The following is a 21481-nucleotide window of genomic DNA, read 5'->3' as shown; positions in this document are numbered from 1 at the left end:
GGACTGCCTGTATGCAGATTTTCATCAATTCAGCCTCATAACTGACTAAATTTCTTTCCCTTTCAGACATGCACCTACGGTAGGATTGCTTTCTTAAAAATTTAAACGTTGACTGTGATCAAATTTTAGAAAGTTGCTATTCTTTTCTCATAACAATTAGTTTCTCTGCCTTTTCCACCCTTGTATGAGGATCCACTTGACTTATCTTTGGTACATGCACAGATTAGAATATCAGGAGCTTTTGCTTATAGTCCCTTATTGTGTACAGTATGTGAAGCTGATTTTATTATAGGACTGGACCTTGTATTTTATATTTTAGTTTTGCACTAGATTGAACATAAGTCCATAATTACTTATCCCGGTGATAACGGCAGAAAAGGTTATTGGTAGTTCACTTCCTTCTAATCTAGGACATGGCATATATACTGCTCGTGTACAATCCGCAGTATTGTTCTCAACCTGTGGGTCGGGACCCCATTTGGGGTCGAACGACCATTTCACTGGGGTCTCCAAACAACGCAGTCTGCCATTTTTTCCCCCCTTTTCCTTAGCTGTGCTACTCCCTTTTATTCTATTGGCTTTTGAAAGCCAATAGAATATACTCTCTTGAATAGAGTCTAATTCTATTGGCTTTCAAAAGCCAATAGGAATTGTCCAGGCTGTCTCTGCCCTGCTGAGCCCGCCAAAAGTCCCATTCTGCAAACAGTGCTGCACCAGTTGAGTAGTCCTCGACTTACGACCGGTTGGGGGGTCGCGGCATTAAAAAGGTTGAGAACCACTGGTACACACACACACACACACACACACACACACACACACTTTTTTTTGAGGGCAGGCAGCAGAATTTCATTTTTAATGTATGTATATAATATATATAATTTGCTCAGTGCAAATGCTTAATCTTCTTGTTGTCTTTTCCTCCCTTCAGAGATTAGCCGTAATCTACTGCCACGTTCCCGCCGCCTGCTCCTCTTGCTCAACCCCTTTGGGGGCAAAGGTAACGCACTGCAGTGGTGTCAGAGTCACATCCTTCCCATGATTACTGAGGCAGATGTCAGCTTCAACTTGATCCAAACAGGTAAAAGTTCCAATGGGAAAAAAGTGACTTTAAGAATAGTGGATGACTTTATCTCTTGACAGCCTTCCCCACGCTGGTGTCCTCCAGAATCTCACTGGCCCTGCAAGTTGGAATTCTGGGAGTCACAGTCCATATGCATCAGAAGGCCAGCAGAATGGGAGAAGTTGGCCCGGGAAACAAACCATAACCTATTTTTTAAGAGTTGATGTTTTGAAGCCATCATGGGTGGAACAAGAATGCAAAGCTGACTTGTGGATATATTCAATGACTGTGATTTTCCAGGATACCGATGGTGGTGAGGATAATGATACTCTTTGCTCTTTTTTTAACTAGTAATCCTACCTTGAATTAGTTTCTTATAGCGGTTAAGGCAGCAGACTGGAAATCAGGAGACTGTGAGTTCTAGTATCACTTTAAACATGAAACCAATTGGGTGACCGTGGGCTGGTGATTATCCTAGGAAGCAAGCAACAGTAAACCACTTCCAAAATCTCTGCAAAGAAAATGTCAGGGACTTGTCTAGGCAGTCACTAGGAGTCAAGTCAAGTCTCAAAAACACACACATACAAAATCCTGCTTATATTATGTGTTTGTTTCTTTTATATATCAAAGTAGTGAAAAATAACATTTTGGGGGCAGTTATGGTCACAGAGCTCTCTAGGAACTGAAGAAAATAGTTGAGTGACCGTAAAGGGTGTCAATCTGCCGGTGGCATCACACGGAGAGAGGCTGGGTTTTCCCCAGCTCCAGCAATGAAAAAAAGTCGCAATACATCGTGACATGTCCCGTGACAAGGCGAGTTTGACACTCGTGATCTGGGTGATGTTAAGTCAAGTGGTAAGGATTTCTCATTTCCAGTTTTTTAACCACGAGAACAGCAGAAGTGCTCCAAATTTGACTGGATTACACTACTGAAAGGAGAAAGTTAGAAGTAGGGAAAACTAAGTGTGGGTTGTACAAAATGTAATGTGAATCGAGTTAACTTTTAACATCCCATGTTTACCATGAGGTGGAGAGGAAAACCCAACATTACTGAAATAAAATCTATTATGGGTAGCCCTCAAATTATGACCATACTTCAGCCCAACATTTCTGCTAAGCGAAACATTTGTTAAATGAATTTTGCCCAATTTTACAACCTTTTTTTTTTTTTGCCACAGTTGTTAAGGGAATCACTCCAGTTGTTAAGTTAGAAGACAATTGTTAAAGGAATCTGGCTTCTCCCTGCTTGTCGGAAGGTTGCAAAAGGTGATCACATGACCTTGGCACACTGCAACCATTATAAATCTGAGTCAGTTGCCAGGCATCAATTTTGCGTCAGTATGAAAAACAGTCATGTCATCTTTTTAAGTGCCATTGTGAGTTCAAACAGTCACTAAATGAACTGTTGTAAATCGAGGATTAGCTGCATTCTATTTTTTGGGAGTTCAGGTTAGTGCACTTACTTTATTGGCAAATTAAACCACGATGCTTCAAAATTCATCCAAACGGAAGAATAGACATGTATTTACTATTCATGTTTTCATCAGGTTAATCTTGGAAAGATAGTGGAATCAATCTCCAAACAAAAGTTAGATCATGTTTTGTGTAGAAGTGGTGGCTGCAACCAACAGTTCTCTAAAGAAATAAAGCCTCTTTAGTTTTGATGCCCCATTTCTGAAAATTTGAAATCCAGCTGCTAAACTCAATACTGTTTTCATCCATGGGGAGTGAAAGTCTTCTAGAGCCACCCACATATTTAAAAAAGATATAGAGAAAACTAACAGCCAGAGGATCCATTGGATTCAGTGAAATTTTGTTAAAATGGTTTTTTTTTTCAAGATGACCTGCTTGGTGTATTGTGGTTTCTTGTAGAAAACAATGAAACGATCATCATAGACAATTCTGTGGAGCATAATCCATAAACATCTGTGAATTAGGTTAACGGAAAAAAATCTCAAAATTCAGGATGAGGTATTAGAATTTGCTATATCTGCCTTTGCTTCAGGCTTCTCCAAAGGTCAGGATTGACTAGCATCTGCAGAATGATCTTCTAGCTATACCAGTTTTTACTAAATATGAAGCTCTTGCAACATTTGAGAACAGGCGTGTCCATAAGAACACTTACAGTATACAAGAGGGGGGAAACTGTGAGGTTTTGGGGGAAGGTGGAAAATCTTTCTCCAGCCAAGCCTTCCCTAAGAAACGTTTTAAAAAAACACAATTTCCCCTCCGCCTCTGTCCTTCTCTCCAGCTTTCTGTACCACTGAAAATAATTATGCTTCCTGCTGCTGACGTTGCATGCAGTCATAAACGCAAACCTCCTCACCCAAAGCTTTGCATAATCACTAAAATACAATTAGAATTAATTGTTCACCAAAATGTGGAAATTACAGCCATTTACTTTATAGCCCCAGATTTTCATCCACAGTGCCAGTCACACACTCTTGTGCAATAACTTCAGCCATTCAGTAATTAATGCAACAGCGTCTTCATTCCATATACTTATAAATAGCCACTTCCTTCTCACAGAAGACAAGTCACAGTTGTCGCCAAGACACCAGACACTGAAGCAAGCTGTCAGGTCAGAAAAGAGACTTGGAGGAGCTCAGCTACTTAATGTTATGCCTGTCCTTGTCTTCCCCAGAGAGACAGAACCACGCCCGGGAGCTGGTGCAGAGCATCTGTTTAGATGAATGGGATGGTATTGTGGTCATTTCAGGAGATGGACTTCTTCATGAGGTATTGTTTAAACAACAGCAACAACAACAAAACTAACCAGTGGAACAGCTTGCCTTCAGATGTTGTGGGTGCTTCATCACTCGAGATTTTTAAGAAGCGACTGGACAGCCACTTGTCTAGTCCTCAAGCAGGAGACCCTTCTAGCTCAAGCAGGAGACCCTATATCAGGGGTAGGCAACCTTGGCTCTTTTATGACTCGTGGACTTCAACTCCCAGAATTCCTGAGCCACCAGCTTGGAAACTCTCCCTTTCCCCTCATCATGGCTGGCTCAGGAATTCTGAGTTGAAGTCCATGAGTCATAAAAGAGCCAAGGTTGCCTACCCCTGATATAGGGTCTCCTGCTTGAGCTAGAAGGGTCTCCTGCTTGAGGACTAGAAGACCTCCAAGGTCCCTTCCAGCTCAATTCTATTCTAAGTTCAAAAAGACACCTGCTCATACTCACTTCCAGTTACCTGTAGAGCTCCTTTGTTGCTTCTCTTAAAACTGGAAAAAAATAAAATTTTCTGATCTATTTGGGTGGGGTTTGGGGAAGAGAAGGCCTCTCTCCTTCCACCTTCTGTCTAGATGGGGATAGAAAAAAAGAGGCTAATTGAGAACATTGGAATTTCCTTGATTTTTTTTATATGTTCTTCCCGATATCCTCTTCCTAAAAAATATTATCGAGAGATCGTATGTAAATATTCCTGAGATAGGTGTTTGCCTACATTAGCTCCACCTTTCCCTCCAGATATGTTGGGTTATAATTTCTGTATGTAGAAGTCCTCAACTTAACAACCACAGTTGGGACTGGAATTTTCATCTCTGAGCTGTGTGACATTAAGTGAGTCACGCTTGATTTCACAGCTTTTGTTTTGCTGTGGTTGTTAAATGAATCATGTGGTCAGATGAATCCAGCTTCCCCCATTGGTTTTACTTGTCAGAAGTTCCCCTTGAAAAGGTCGTAAAGGGCATAATGTGGGACTCTGTAACTGTTGTAAATACAGGTAGTCCTTGACTTACAACCATTCCTTTAGTGACGGTTCAAAGCTACAACAGCATGAAAAAAGTGACTTATGACCGTTTTCACACTTAGGACCGTTGTAGCATCCCCGTGGTCACATGATCAAAATTCAGACGCTTGGCAACAGACTCATATTTCTGACAGTTGCTGTGCCCTGGGGTCATGTGATCCCCCTTTTGTGACTTTCCAACAAGCAAAGTCAATGGGGAAGCTACATTCACTTAACAATAATGTTACTCACTTAACAACTGCAGTGATTCGCTTAACAACTGTAACAAGAAAGGTCATAAAATGGGGAAAAACTCACTTAACAAATGTCTCACTTAGCAATATAAATTTTGGGCTCAGTTGTGGTCCTAAGTCAGGGGGTGCCTTTACATGCCAGTGGCTAAACACGTGACTTTTGTTCATGTGACCGTGGAGACAGTGCAACGGTCATAAGTGCAAGGACAGGTTTTACTTTTTTCAGCACCATACTAACTTCAAATGATTGTTAAATAGAAGTCAAGTCAAGTCAATGTAATGGAAGGGCATAAGATCAGAGAAAGAAGCACTGAATTGTTGCATATCCGCCGCAGAGAACAATGTTGCGTTTTGGAATCCTGTTGATTGATCAGGAGGGTTTTACAAAAAAAAAAAACCCTATAGGATTCCTTGGAAGAATACTGTAAAACAGCAGTGCTGGATTTCCTACTATGCTTATATGGACTCCTCTGGTTTTTGGTTTTGTTTTTTTTTTTTTGGATGAAGAGCTGCACTAGAAGTACAAGTAATCTTCAAGTTAATGGAACCTGCTACATTATGGTTGTAAGTCATGATGGCTACACAATTTTATGAACATTTTCATTAAGTCATTAACTCTGAGTGGGTTCATCATGGGCTGGATTTGCAGAAAACCAGAAGTAGAGGCTGGTTTTCACAAAACCATTGTAAAATCTGGTCACTATGACCAGAAAACACTGAAAATGACTATAAATGTGACCCAGTTGCTAAGCCCCCAAAGTATGGGAGGGGCAACCATTGTAATTTTGAATTTGGATCATAAGTACCCCTTGATAGGTCATAGTTTCGAACAGTTACTAAGGGACCAGTCATAAGCCGAGGTGGCGCAGCAGTTAGAGTGCAGTACTGCAGGCCACTTTAGCTGACTGTGTTCAGCAGGTCAGCGGTTCAAATCTCACCGGCTCAAGGTTGACTCAGCCTTCCATCCTTCCGGGGTAGGTAAAATGAGGACCCAGATTGTTGGGGGCAATGTAAATATATATATATACATTGCTTACTGGTGTACACCGCTTAGAGAGTGCTTGAACTTAAAGCGGTATATAAGTCTCATAAATAAATAAGTCGAGGGCTACCTATATTCACCTCCATTTTCCTTTCAGGTTATTAATGGTTTGATGGAGCGTCCTGACTGGAAGGAAGCAGTTAAAATGCCTCTTGGGATTCTTCCCTGCGGATCTGGGAATGCCGTGGCAGCAGCTATTAATTGTAGTGCTGGGTAAGTGGGAGACCCTCTCTAAAATATAATGCAGTGGAGTTTAGGCCCAGTACTCTTCAACATCTTCATCAATGATTTGGATAAGAGGACAGATGGGGAACTCATCAAATTTTCAGATGACGCCAAGCTGGCAGGAGTAGCCAACCCTCCAGAAGACAGGCTTAATATGTGTTTAGAGCTCAAAGCATTGTTAGAGATCTCACACATCCACTTTATGGTCTGTTTCTGTTACGCCTCTCTGGGAGGAGGTTTCAGAGTATTTCTAGCAGGACTACCCAATAGCTTTGTTCCCTATGCCATCCGTCTGGTAAACTCGCAAGATTTGTTTTTCTTGCCATACACATGTATACATAACCTGAACTACTATAGGCTGTTATTTCTCTGTGTCATATAATATATATGGGTATATGCATAATTCTCTATTTATTTATTTATTTATTTCTGTCATATTTATGTAGTGTATATTGTAGGTGGTGACCCCTTGAGAGCTGAATGCAACAAAATTTCATTTTGATGCATGCCGATTAGTGTGCATTCAAAGTGACAATAAAGTTATTATTCTATTCTAACATACAGAAGGATCTTGACAAACTTGAACATTGGGCCGCTATCTGACAAAATGAAATTCAGTGGTGAAAAAAGTAAGATTCTACATTTAGGCAAGAAAAACCAAATGTACAGGTATAGTATAGGGGGTGGTACTTGGCTCAATAATAGTAACTGTGAGAGGGACCTTGGAGTCCTAGTGGACAATCAAATATGAGCCAGCTGTGTGCTGCAACTGCCAAAAAAGCCAATGCAGCTTAGGACTGCATTAACAGAGGGACAGAACCAAGATCACATGACGTGTTAGTACCGCTCTATAAAGCCTTGGTAAGGCCACACTTGAAATACTGCATCCAGTTTTGGTCACCACAGTGTAAAACAGATTGTAGAAAGAATAGAGAAGAGCAACAAAGATGATTAGGGGACTGGAGGCTAAAACATATAAAGAACAGTTGCTGAAATTGGGTATGTCTAGTTTAATGAAAAGAAGAACTTAGAGGTGACATGATAGCAGTGCTCCAATATCTCAAGGGCTACCACAAAAAAGGGGGGGTCAACCTTTTCTCCAAAGCGCCTGAAGGCAGGACAAGAAGCAACGGATGGAAACTAAACAAAGAGAGAAGCAACCTAGAACTAAGGAGAAACTTCCTGACAGTTAGAACAATTAACCAGTGGAACAATCTATCTCCAGAAGTGGTGAGTGCTCCAACACTGGAAGTTTTTAAGAAGAGACTGGACAGCCATTTGTCTGAAATGGCATAGGGTTTCCTGCCTGAAAAGAGGGTTGGACTAAAAGACCTCCAAGATCCCTTCCAACTCTGCTATTCTATTCTGTTCTAAAATCCTGGGAAGGGGTGGCCATTGCCTACCATGATCCTAGCCTTGCACTTCTGACCCAAGCCAGAAAGTGGCAGCATTTGTATCCTGTGTTCTTTAAGGCTCAGTCCTTGGATAGGAGAAGCTAAACCATGTACGAGTATCAGGAAGCATGCACAGAGGGTCTTCTTTCTTCTCCCACAAATAATAACTTTCAGTTTCTGTGTGCCTGCCATTCACAAGTGAAGCTTGCAGTACACAGCTTTGAAACTGGCCCTGTAATTAATTAGATAAAAGTGCTCTATTTGAGAAGGTACATTTGCTTTTAGGAGGGCAAAGAAAACCACTTGCATCAATGGGCCCTCTTTATGGTGTGGGATAATGAACATCATAACCATTTGCTAAGTTTCTATCCTGCAAAACTCATGCCCTGCCCTGCCCCACCCATGTTTCACCCTCCTAATACTGGTAACTTGTAAGGACATTGACAGTGAGTAATACCTGGCTGATCATGTCTTGGATCCTTAGCTAAGGAGGATCAGGCCTGGCTCCTACTTGGATGGGAGATTGCCAAGAAATAGCAGGGCTGGAGTGTAATGTTCAAACAGGATCCAGAACGAAGGTGGTAAACAACCCACTTCTGAAATATAACCAAGAAAAAGTGTGTTACCAGAAGTTGAGCTTGATCCAGAGACTTTCCCTTTCATTCTGTACTTATAAAAACATGTGATTCCCCGCCTCCCCCCCTTTTTTAGAGTTTGAAAAAAGACAAAAAAATAGATGGGCTAAGTCTCTAGAACAGTGGTTCTCAACCTTTTTAATGCCGCGACCCCCAACCAGTTGTAAGTCGAGGACTACTCAACAGGTCGTAAGTCGAGGACTACTCAACTGGTGCAGCACCGTTTGCAGAATGGGACTTTTGATGGGCTCAGCAGGGCAGAGACAGCCTGGACAATTCCTATTGGCTTTCGAAAGCCAATAGAATTAGACTCTATTCAAGAGAGTCTCTTCTATTGGCTTTCAAAAGCCAATAGAATAAACGGGAGTAGCACAGCTAAGGAAAAGGGGAAAAAAAATGGCGGACTGCATTGTTTGGCGACCCCCGTGAAATGGTCGTTCGACCCCAAATGGGGTCCCGACCCACAGGTTGAGAACCACTGCTCTAGAAGAATTCAACATTTTCATGTTTTCCTTGTAATTACCCAACTCTCCTCCCAAGCCAAAAAGGATGAAAATGTTGGTCCTAACCTCCATGTATCTATGTATTTATAACATTTTTTACTCCACCCATCTTACCTTGTTGACTCTGAGCTGTTTACAATAAAAATTATTCCTTTAGATTTGAATAGAAAAAGCTCACACAGGCTTAAGTGCCCCCCCCCCCAGGAAAATCTTGTGATTAAGAACTGATATATACCTTTTCAGCCCCTATGCCAGTGATGGCGAACCTTTTAGAGACCGAGTGCTCAAATTGCAACCCAAAACCCACTTATTTATCGCTGGGTGCCAGGTAGGCATGGCCCACTGAGTGGGCGTGGCTGTGGTGGTCATGGCAGATTGGGTGGGCGTGGCCAAGGTGGGCGTGATCACTTCTATGTTGCTCGTGGGGAGGGATGCCTGTGGGGGCAGGGTTGGGGGAGATCCAGGGGGCAGGTGGGGCGGTGGGCAGGAGGCTTATCCTGCAGGGTAAGGTGAGGCAGGGTGGGGGTGTCATTGTCACAGGACAAGGTGAGGCAGGGGCCGGCGCTGCTGCTGCCTGACACCAACAGTCCTGCACACACAGGTCAGCGAGCACACAGGTGCTGGGATGCATCTGGCCATATGGGACCTCAGCGAGTTAGCAGGCAGCTGGTTGAAGAGGAACGGTTGCCATCTCCGGGGCATGGTGCGTGTGCCCACAGAGAGGGCTCTGAGTGCCACCTTTGGCACGCGTGCCATAGGTTAGCCACCACTACCCTATGCACAGCAATTGTTTCTAAGATCTAGCATTTTGAAAATCCCCTCTTATTTAATAATAAATAATAATAATAACTTCCCAATGCTTGCGAGACTGGAATGAAGGCAGATTTCTCTCCCTGTAGGGATATGTATGTCTTGAGAACTATCAGCAAGTGATACATATCTGAATCAAATATTATGACAAATATTGAATTATGTCGGTCAGTGACTACTGCAGGCAGCCCTCCAGGCGATAAAAACTAAAAATTAAAACCCCAAGTGCATCCTCCAGCTGTAAAACAATTGTCCATCTAGGTTAGAGGTAGGCAACTTGGCTCTTTTATGACTTATGGACTTCAACTCCCAGAATTCCTGAGCCAGTCATGCTGAGGAGAAATGGAGAGGTTTCCATGCTGAGTCATGCCGGCTCAGGAATTCTGGGTGTTGAAGTCCACAAGTCATAAAAGAGCCAAGGTTGCCTACCCCTGACCTAGTTTATTTCCTAAATTTGCAGGTAAAAGTAGATTTCCTGTACAGATAGTCCTTGACATACAACCATTTGCTTAGTGACTGTTCTTGTGACCACTTTCCCCATGACTGTTGCAGCATTCTCATAATCACATGCTCAAAATCCACATGCTTGGCAACTGACTCATATTTATGACGGTTCCAGTTTCCTGGAGTCACATGATCCCCTTCTGACAAGCAAAGTCAACGGGGAAGCCAGATTCACTTAACAGCTATGTTACTAACTTAACAACTGCAGTGATTTACTTAACAACTGTGGCAAGAAAGAACACAAAATGGGACAAAACTCATTTGACAACTTTCTCGCTTAGCAACAGAAATTTTTGCCTCAATTGTAGCTGTAAGTCGAGGACTACCTATGTATTGTTTCTAAATGCTTATTCAGTGATGCTGTCCTGCCCTTTCTGTCCTTCCAAAGACATGGAGGTTGATAGATTGGACTGGACTGGACTGCCATCCACTTGGCAAATGACTCAGAGCAGTTTTGATTGTTCTGTCTCTGTTTTTTTGTCCCGTTGGCCAGGTTTGAACAGGTCTTGGGCCAGGAGCTGCTGACAAACTGTACCCTTCTGCTCTGCCATGGGGCAGTTTCTCCCTTGGACCTAGTCTCCATCACCACCGCATCAGGCGCCCGTGTCTTCTCTTTCCTAAGTGTGGCCTGGGGCTTCATTTCAGATGTGGACATCGAAAGTGAGAAATACCGGCACATGGGCCCAGCCCGATTCACCTTGGGAACCATGGTTCGCCTGGTTTCCCTCAACACTTACCGGGGCCGGCTCTCCTACCTTCCTGCTCTTGGTTGTGCAACTCATCGGCCGATTTTGCGCAGTATCACCGTAGCCGCCGATCGGAGGCTTCCCTTCCAGCACCTGCCCCTCCACCGCACAGTCTCTGATATGGGCCTTTGCGAGGAGCGCCAAGCCTTCTGCCATCGTGAGATGGAGTCAACTGAGGAGCCCACCCCCTCACCTAGCTCTCCACCTTCTTCTTCCAGCTTCCAAGCATCCAACTTCAGTTTTGAAACCTTGTCAGAAGTGACAGTTGACAAGGAGTCCCAGCACACCGATCTGCCCAAAGTTCTATCAAACCGGTTGCCTTCTGCCCGGCAAATGCATGGCCCTCTGGATGACTTTCTGGCCCCACTTGAACAACCGGTGCCCAAGTCCTGGGTGACGGTGGAGGACGATTTTGTGCTGATTTTGGCCATTTATCAGACTCACTTAGGGGCAGACCTCTTCACCATGCCCATCGCTGGCTTTAATGATGGTCTTATCCATCTTTGCTTTATCAGGGCGGGTATCTCCCGGGCAAGCATGATTCGCCTCTTCTTAGCTATGGAGAAAGGCACTCATTTTGAGCATGACTGTCCTTATTTTACACACCTGCCTGTCCGAGCTTTCCGCATAGAACCTCTCACTCACAAGGGAATCATTACCATTGATGGGGAACGGGTGGAATATGGGCCCATTCAGGGACAAATCCATCACGGGATTGCCAACTTAGTTACTGGGATCAACCAGTCTAAGCTGACTACCTTCTGATGGATTGTGTTAATTGTCTTGCAGAGACTAACAGTTCTAATTTGACTTCTGTTTCCTTTGATCTGTTCTCCAGCCACTAGAGGGCAAGATGCTTAAAATGACTCATTACCCTTCTAGGCATTTGAGCACATACATCTTATATCCTATTAATGCATCTATAGATTGTTTTGGCCATTGCTTTCCAAGAGATGCAGTAATCTGAAGGATGACTTCCTTCCTTCAACTCATCGCCTAGACAGGCTGCCTCAAGATTTTCCATCACTCAGAAGCCCCTGGGCTCCAAGTCTCTTGGTTTGAGTGAGGTGGAACACAAATGTAGTGCCCTCATACATATTTTTAATGTCTCAGTTATTGACCTGAGGTTTCCATAATTCCACCTAGCATTTCTTTCTGTCATAATTTTCCAACCCTAAATTAGCTCTTCCTCTAGGGCTTAGAGGCATCTTCCCAATAGGGCTTAGAGTAAGGTGACCAACTTTTTTACAATGAAAAGGAGGACACAAATAAATTGAAAAAAAATATCATAAATAAAACATTTTATTCATTGCAACAATAATATAGAATAAACCATAATATGATAAATGCATAATAAAAAACATTTGTAACAATAACATTTTATATTGTAATTATGCTTACATGCCACGCCCCCACCTGCAGCTGCCCCGCCATGTAGAGTGTGCCCCGCAGCTCCCAAAGCACCAGCTGCGCCGGCTCCAGCCCCAGGGGGCAGCCCGCCATCAACACACCCTGCCTGCAGCCGCCCCACCAGCACACTGCCCACCCTGCACAGCCCCGTGTAGAGCAGGCCCCGCAGCTCCCACAGCACGGGGGGCAGCCGGCCACCACCGCCCCTCACACCTGCCCGCAGCAGTCCCGCCGCCCCTGCCTCTTGCGCCCACAGCCATTATTGCCCTATCAGGGCCGAAGATCAAGAGAAAGTTACTGTGGCATTGCTGCTCCAGTCTCCTCCAGGTATCTTCAGGATTAACTAGGAGATGGTGTAGTTGAGTAGCAGGGAGGGGTGCAAAGTTCCTGCCAATTTGTCTTCGCTGCAGACAACTTATATGTGCAAATTTTGCCGGCCCAGTGTTTTGGCGTGCTCAGCAGCAATTCCTATTGGCTTTTGAAAGCCAATATAATATAATAGCAGTAACGTTGGAAGGGACCTTGGAGGTCATCTAGTCCAACCCCCTGCTCAGGCAGGAAACCCTACACCATCTCGGACAAATGGCTGTCCAATCTCTTCTTAAAAACTTCCAGTGTTGGAGCATTCACCGCTTCTGGAGGCAGGTTGTTCCATTGGTTAATTGTTCTGTCAGGAAGTTTCTCCTTAGTTCTAGGTTGCTTCTCTCCTTGATTAGTTTCCATCCGTTGCTTCTTGTCCTGTCTTCAGGTGCTTTGGAAAATAGCTTGATTCCCTCTTCTTGATGGCAGCCCCTGAGATAGTGGGAGTAGCACAGCTCATGCAAAAGTTGGAAAAAAAAACATCAAAAAAAGGTGCCGGAACGCCATTCTGAGTGTTCTATGAGAAAAAAAGCCCTGCAGATTAGTCTTCAAATATCGAAAAGGAGGACATGTAGGAGGACATTTTTCGAGGGAGGACAGAACTCACAAAAGGAGGACAGTTGGTCACCTTAGCTTAGAGGCATCTTTCTCACTATTGATGGTTAGAGACAGTAAGCAGTTGTCTATCTACCCTATATTTTTGCCAGTCCCTTAAAAATCCTGGCTTACTTAAAGCTGTAGGGCTGGGATGGTGGTTTAGCTCGAGAGGTTCCAGAGGAATTGACCATTAAGGCTTCCTCTGCCCTTTAGTCCTTCGAACTCAAATTAGCCTGATTTTTCAGCACTTGGTTTAAAACACTGGACTTTGCCTTTAAGCAAAACTTGACGTTCCACTGCTGAAGTGGGATTCCTCTGCCCCCTTTCTCCAAGAGGCCGGTCAGTCCCCTATGCCAAGGTCTCGCCCATCTTTTGCTCACATTTCAAAAGAACTAGAGCGGTGCTTCTCAACTTTGACAATTTTAAGGCATGTGGACTTCAACTCCCAGAATTCCACAGCCAGCAATGCTGGCTGTGGAATTCTGGGAGTTGAAGTCCACATGCCTTAAAATTGTCAAGGTTGAGAAACACTGAACTAGAGGATGGGGACTGAGCAAGGTAGACTCATTTACTGTAGAGGCCCTGACAGTTCCGCTCTTGACATGCACTCTTGCACCTGTCCTCCATATAAACTGGAGTTGGGAAACGTAGGTGCCTCCAAATATTGCTAGACTACAAAACCCATCCCTGATTGCTGGTCAGATGGGCTGGGGCAAAGGAACAATATTTGAAGACCACAGGTTTCCCTGGCTTCCCAGCCTAAATGCAGGCCAAGGGAAGGCCCCTGAAACTGGACTTTGAATATATGGATAACTTGCTAAACACTGTTTGTTGGAGTGTTTTATCTCTGGGTTTTTTTTCCCAGATAAGTTAATTAAGGCCAATTGTTTTGTCTTCTCTCCTGGTTTACAGGGGGTTGCGTTTGGGTGGTCCTGCTATTCTTCCTCTCCATGGATGACCAAAGCCATATAAGGAAAGGAAGAGGACTCTATTTTCTGCAACCTACAACTGCTGATTTCTAACCAGCTTATGGTATGCTAGAGGGAGCTTAAAATACTATCTCCCTTTCATATCATGACTTGAAATTGGCTTCATTTTAGGAATACACTGGATGAATGTAACTGGATTTTTCTTATGGGAAGAATTGTGTTAAGGTGGTTGTTTTTCCCCTCCTCACCATGTGGGGGCTAACAACCAATTAATTAAATTGATCCAAAACTGTAAGAGATAAGTGTTTGCATATGTGACAAAGCTTATAATATGTGTTCTCCCTCTCTTTCTCTGTTGTAACTAATTTCAAACCACGAGACCAAGTTGGTTAACATCTCTCTTGTCTAACTTTTCCCAAGTTCATATACAGTGATAATCCCTACAGCAAGTAATCGCTTAGATTGAGTCTCAACTTGCTTCAGGTTCTATGCCAACTTTAGTAGGAACTGGCTGATCTCAAAAAGCTGAGCAGGAGTGCCTGATTAACACTTGGAAAGCCAAAACTTTAGGAAAGCTGTAAAAAATATCCTGAATCTGGGAATAAAACAGCAAACTGCTTCTGTAATGCTTCCAAGAAAACTTTGTGGACATAAACACTGCAGGAATCAACCCTTTTCTTTTGGCTTCCCTGATCTGAGCGTGGGTTATGCTGTAAACATGGGGAAAGATAAATGTGAAGGCCTGAGACTTTCTCCTTCATGTGGACATTTTGGGACATGTGTCATGCAAATTTGGACATATCCTATTGCTCTAGCCTTTCTCGGCTCTGTCATCTAGCTCCAAGCTGGAAGAAAGCATGTGAGTGAAGAAGCAGTATGTAAAGATGGCTGTTCCTCATGGTTTGTCTGTCTTCTGGGAGAGTTACAAGAGGATTGAACTGGCAAAAAGGATGTTGAAGCAAAAGAGGGGCCAATTATGAAAGCACAGAATCCGGCCCATAAAAACAAGAGGACAAGGCCAGAAGCTGATACCTTGGGATGTATTTTGTTAACTAGATCATAGAAGCTTAGATATTTAGGCCCTCCCGAGTCCCACCCTTCCATAGTGCAAAACATCCAAATTTAAACATCCCTTATAGGAGGCTGTGTACGGTCCAGCTGAAGTTATCTACAAAGAAGAGCCATCACCTTCCTTCGTCATAAGCTTCAGTGCTGATTATCTCTTGTTAAGAATTCTTTTTCTCGTGTTCAGTTGAAATCTGCTTCCTTATACTTTATATCTATTACCCCCTGTCCAGCAGATTGAAATGCGAGTAAGGCGGTCTTGACTTTATACTACGTGATACTTTTGGGCATTTGAAGAGAGCTACTAGATCCCTGCTCCATGTTGTCTTTTCAAGACCCAGTTCAATCTTTACTCTTATGAGTTAGTTTCTATCCCTACCACTGCCACCATGCAGTAAACATAGTATGGCTTTGTACTTTGCCTCAGTTGCAAGCATCCTGATGCTGCTGGGTCTATGGCAAGGATGAGCAGAAAGTAGATTTGGATCCATTGAACAAATGTAGATGGGGGAGGGAGTCCTTGTTAAATGTTGGTGGCAGCAGCAACAGGAACAAAATAGCCACTTGCTGGAAGTGAAGTGAACCGAGCATAATATGGATTTTTTTGGATGGAGAGTGACCCATACAGGTAGTCCTCGACTTAGGACCATAATTGAGCCTGCAATTTTAGTTGTGATGGTCATAAATTGGATTGCCACATGATCACGGACAATTTTACAAGCTTTTTTTGCGGAGGGGAGATCGTTAAGTGAATGCTATGGTCGTTAAGCAAACCCATTGTTTGCTATGGCTGTTTTTTTGCCAGAAACTAGAAATAAAGGCTGGTTTTCAACAAATATGATATAAATTGTGGTCACGTGACTGCAGGAGGTTGCAAATGACTACATGCAGGCTGGTTGTTAATGCGCACAATACAGTCACATGATCTTGGGGGAGGCAGATGTTAGAACTTGAAATCCAGGTTGCAATTAGCTTTTTCGAACTCTGTTGTAACTTCAAACAGTCGCTAAGTGACTGGTCTTAAGTCGAGGACTCCGTGTATATTCATTTCTGAATGCCATCACAAATTCCTGCCTTTTAAGTTGCATCCTAATTGATGCTTTGATTTTCTGCTAACAGACATGCTTGATGGAAGGCGAAAGAAAGGGTAATGCACATCTGAATCCCTCTCTCTGCTGGACCATGTAGAGAGGAGCTCAAAGTGTATCCAAAATATATATATATAAAATAGAGCATTGGGAGCAGGATGGCAGAAAGTCAGTGCTGGTGGACTCCAGGTGACAAGTCGGAGCATGTCCTTCCCATGGATGAAAACCCCTCCCCCTTTTAAAGATTATAGTTGTTGCTAACCTCATGGGCAGATATTAAGAACGATTGCCCGCTCAGCTGCTTGCTGCTCTTTAGCAACTGCAATAATATTTATAAATAATATTGCACAATGCACAAAAGTTCCTTAGCTTGAGCCTGGCTATGAAAACGGGTTGAATTACTTACCACAAAGTATTTGTAAGTAATACTTTGCTGAAGGAAGAATGGGGTGCTGGCGTTTGGCCCCTTCAGTTAACTGTCTTGAAAAGTTTACTAGACGTGCTCTCTCAAAGTCATCATATTAACAGCTTGTCACTTATATATGCACATAGGAGTAGTTCTTGGATTGCTTGATTAATTTTGAAGCCAGTAGAATTGCTGAATTCACCTTTTCCCCTCTTTTCTCACTTTTTCCTGTTTCTACAGTATGTATATATCTGTGCTTGGGTGCTGATACTTGCCCTAGCCTAATGAAGAATTTTGTGGAAGTCTAGAAGGTGAGAAAATACCTTTCTCTTTGCTGCTAGCCTTATAAGCCCCTCCTACCTTGGTCTTGTGGCAGAGTAAGAGCCCAGTTCAAAATAAAGATGATAATAGGCAAGGCTGTGTATCTTCGTCTGGGATTTGCTGTAAAATTTAGCTTCCCAAGAAAGCCATTTTTACAGTTTTACGTGAAATCCTATTTTCCTCCCTCCATTCCTCTTTCCTCCATGTCTTCGATCCCCTCCCTCCCAACCATTCTCTTCATAATCCCTTCCTTTCATTTTATATGTCCTTTCTTTCTTTTTGAGCCCTCTCTCCCTTTCCATCTTTTGTTTTCCCAGCCAAATTCTCTTCCCAGAGACCATCCCTTATAGACCACTTGAAATTGATACACAGGCAACATGGAGCTTATTCATGTTCCTGCCTCTTGGCAATTTCACAAGCTTTGGGAAATGGCAAAAATGTGAATCATATTTTTTAAAAAATATCCTGCAACACTTGCAATTGGTAATGGGGTAGGGACCATCTGAAGGCTTATTTTTAATTTAAATTAATTTATTATTTGATTAAAAACCTTTATTTTGCACCATCAATGCTTATTTACATTGCACATTTAAACCAGTTTTTCCCTAGTTGTCAAGATCCCTGATCAGAAGACCCCGATAATTAATTCTGTAAAGGGGCTTCCAGAATCCTTAGCAAGTCTTCCAGTGAATTGTTTTGTTTTCATCCTGGTTATTTGAAGGAAATGTTAATTCATTAAGAAAAATGTAGTTAGACTTGAGTGATCAGTTGCTCAACAACATAGAATTTTTTCGCAGCCGTGATAGAACAATTATGTAGAAAGAATGATGTTGGCTCTATTCTACTGGAGAGAATTAAATCCCAATTCAATATTTCATTATTTGAATGGATAAACTCTGCCCCTCACTCTTTTTTTCTGTCTCATCTATTTTATAAGATGGCTGAGGGATTTTTTTAAAAAAAGAATGGGAGGGCCATCATATGGGTCTGCCTTAGGCATGAAAACCAACTAGGTGACTTTGGATTAATTATCAGAAGACTGAATTCTAGTCCCACCTTAGGCATGATTATGGGCTGAGAGACTATGACTGGCCCAAGGTTACCCACCTGGCTTTGTGGCTAAGGCAGGACTTAACCATCTTCCAGTTTCTAGCCTGATGTTTTAACCCTGCACCAAACTGTTTCTCTGTGGGTTTTTTTTTTTTTTTTTTTGAAGTTTTTATTTGTCTCCTTGCACAAATTATTCCAGACTGTCTCATTACTTGGGTGGTTTTCATGTTTATCACACACACCGCAGCATTGGTATGACCCCACTTGTGATTTTGTGTTCCACGGTTGCTGAAATTAAGCAAAGTTGAAAAAGGGGGAAGAATAGGATATCTCATAGAAATAATTTTTCATCCCCACCCCCAAGAAAAAAGAGGAAATATAGATTAAAAGGGTGGCCAAATACTTAGCTGGTTATATTATACTTTGCAGTTGGAATAGAAGACATTGTAAAAATAATAAAATGGCTCAAACCCAAGCTCTGCTGACAGCTGCTAGAATTTTATGGTTGCAGTGTATGCTGGGAAATGTAGTTTTTGTGAGTAGGAAGTGAGCTTAGTTCCTTTCAGCTGTCTCAGTAGATGACATTTGAAATGTTTTCTTGCAATCCCACTGCCACCCCTAGGAAACATTTCCACACTGACAGTGTCATTTCCATTTTGGATGGCCGTATTAAGTTTGTGTGAATTAAAACTTGGCTTGTGCCCTTTTCTGTTTGCAGAGGTTTTGTAAATGGTCACAAATAAACACAATCTTCTTATTCTTTTATCTTACCCTTTCGACAGCGGAAAAAGCTTACATTTCTGATGCAATTCTGTCTGGTTAGCATAGCCCAGGAGTAGGCAACCTTGGCTCTTTTATGATTTGTGGACTTCAACTCCCAGAATTCCTGAGCCAGCATGGCTCAGCTTGGAAACCTCTCCCTGACCTGTCAGCATGGCTGGCTCAAGAATTCTGGGAGTTGAAGTCCATGAGTCATAAAAGAGCCAAGTTTGCCTACCCATGGCATAGCCTAAAAGACTTTTTCCCTCATCTTCAATTGGTAAAAGATTTTTATTTTTGCCCCATCTCCAATTTTGCTTAGGCTCTGGAATACAATGCTCCCACTGAGATTAGATTACTATATATAATTCTTGTTTCTGAGGCAGCCTTTAGACACAATATGGAAACAAAACCTCCATATTGTGGCTGTTTCATTTGTAGCTCAATTTTAAGTACTAGTTTTGGCTTACCAATTTTAGCCAACATTCAGACCCCATCAGTTGCAAAGGATGCCCCTATTTTTTTTCTGCCTGGAATATAAACTCCAGGGCTTTGAGGGTCAGCAATGCGAAGGGTCAAGTTGAAAACACAGTTTTTCAGTCATGATCTCACGTCGGTAGAATAAACTTCCAACTGGGTTTGGCAAACTGCTTATTGCCTGTTTTTAATGGAGTGGTTGCTTATTTGTTTATGGGTTGTAATGTTTTTCTAGGTCAGACATTTAAATTGCCTGTTTGTAGCCCTGGTTTGTGTTAAGGCTTTGTTGTTTGCATTATCTGGAAGGAAAAAAAACCACAGAAGTTTTTCTGGCTTCCAGGTGGCTTAGCCAACTTTTGAAGATGCCAAGAATTTGTACCAAGCTGCTTTAGAAACTGTGAGGAAAAAAAAAAAAGGAGGGAATGGCATCAGTACATCTCTTTCCATTAGCAAATTCTGCTTTTTGAGTTTCTGGCCCTTCACTGCAAAACCTTCACTGTAAAATCCGGAATATGGTGCTGTCAGGATAGACACATCTTAATTAGAGGCATAATTCTCTCTTTCCACAGCATCTATTTATTTTTGTCCCTTGATGCATTCAGCCTTGTCTGTTAGTTCCTCCTGCCTTACTCCATCTCCTTCCTAGAGAGTCATCAACTGTGTAATGGAGGCTGTTCCAGTCTCAGACCACCACCCCTTCCTTTTTAGCCAAGGCATCTTTCTGATTCTCCAGCTGTGAGAATCTTGTCCTCGGCACAAGATTGGAGGGGGGGGGGAGTAATTTGGGATGTTTATCTGTCTGAATGTATTGTAGAGTTTAAACATTTTGTCTCCAGCTGCCTCTGCTGTGTTGCCTGTCAGCTAAATAATGTTTAAAGTGAATATTCTTCAACTCCGTAAAACAACAGCAAAGCAAAAACATCTTATGCAATAAAAGCAATAGCATATAAAGTTCTGGTCCTTGACTTTGTGTGCTGACTTGGAGGCTAGCAGAACAGAGAGACCCTTGTTTTAGGTCAGATGACAACATTGTCTGGGTGCTTGGCTAAGAAATAATATTGATAGTCCTCAACAACCATTCATTTAGTGAGTGTTCGACATTTCAACAGCACTGTAAAAAAATCAAGGAAAACAAATCGAGAGAATAACCCTAGAACTAAGGAGAAATATCCTGACAGAAACAATTGGTGGAACGACTTATTTCCAGAAGTTGTGGGTGCTCCAACACTGGAAATTTTTAAGAAGACACTGGACAAATTTGTCTGAAATGTACAGGGTTTTCTGCTTGAGCAGGAGGTTGGACTAGAAGACCTCCAAGGTCCCTTCCAATTCTGTTATTCAGTTAACTGACTTATATGCAATCTTCTGATGACTTCTAAAGTCTTTATTCTCCTATCCAGGCCAGCTGAAAGTTCTTCCTAATGTTTAGCCTAAATTTGCTTCCTTGTAATCTGAACCTACTAGCTGAGTCTCATGTTCCAGGTCAAGCATTAGCAAACCATTGTGGCACACATTTTATTTTTAAGCCATGGCCACAGTTATTCCAAAATCATAGCTGTCATTCCTAAAGGGCCTTAACCTAACCACAAAGCAGACCTGCACTGGCAACCTGCTTCTTCCTACTATGTTCCCATGAAGCTTCTTCATCTCCTCCCCAGCCCATGAGTGATTCAAGCTGAGGCTGCCCTCAACTGTTCCAGCTTTATAGCAGCCTGTTCCTCCTGAGTCCAGCCGCCTCCAAAAGTGTCCTCCAGTTAAGCAAGCTGCATTGGGCATGGTCATCCAAGATCTTGGAAGGTTTCCAGATGGCTGTGGTGACTGGGAACAGAGGCAGTAGACACAAGATAGATGTAATGTGGAGAGTCAATTCATGTTGATAGAGTTTTCTGTCAAATCAAGTGAGTGCGATATGCTTCAGTGCAGCAGTGGGAAAGGCAACAAAAGTGGAGGAAAAGAGCAGCCAGAGCTGAGGGTGGAGTTAAATGCATCATCAGCTTAGAGTCCTTACATTGCTACAACCGAACCAAATCCAGTCACCCTTGAATTGCATTGACATTGATTCAAGTTTGAACTTCAGTTGACTAGATTCTTATATATGGGCTTGACCAATAAACCTA

The 21481-nt window shown here is 42.7% G+C and overlaps 1 protein-coding gene and 1 long non-coding RNA gene across 3 annotated transcripts in view; both read left to right on the top strand.

The window, feature by feature from the left end:
• Window positions 1-12171, top strand: part of SPHK2 (sphingosine kinase 2) — a 31921-nt gene extending 19750 nt beyond the window's left edge. Inside the window, exons 2-5 of the mRNA XM_039334995.1 lie at window positions 929-1078; window positions 3705-3799; window positions 6183-6298; window positions 10650-12171. Coding sequence (XP_039190929.1) covers window positions 929-1078; window positions 3705-3799; window positions 6183-6298; window positions 10650-11667 — 1379 coding nt within the window. The 3' untranslated portion in view covers window positions 11668-12171. The remainder of the gene's footprint in view (window positions 1-928; window positions 1079-3704; window positions 3800-6182; window positions 6299-10649) is intronic.
• LOC120304440 overlaps window positions 1-20315 on the top strand; it is a 40682-nt gene extending 20367 nt beyond the window's left edge. Inside the window, exon 2 of one of the 2 annotated variants that reach the window (XR_005555720.1) lies at window positions 14182-20315. This is a non-coding gene — a long non-coding RNA (uncharacterized LOC120304440). The remainder of the gene's footprint in view (window positions 1-14181) is intronic. The other variant, XR_005555721.1, reaches the window with a different exon arrangement.
• The last annotated feature ends 1166 nt before the right edge of the window (window positions 20316-21481 follow it).

Source organism: Crotalus tigris, unplaced genomic scaffold (assembly GCF_016545835.1).
Source record: "Crotalus tigris isolate CLP2741 ecotype Arizona unplaced genomic scaffold, ASM1654583v1 scf7180000017639.5415321, whole genome shotgun sequence".
In the NCBI taxonomy this organism is placed as follows: domain Eukaryota; kingdom Metazoa; phylum Chordata; class Lepidosauria; order Squamata; family Viperidae; genus Crotalus; species Crotalus tigris.
The sequence above is the reverse complement of the archived record's forward strand: the minus strand, read 5'-3'. Positions and strand labels throughout refer to the sequence as shown.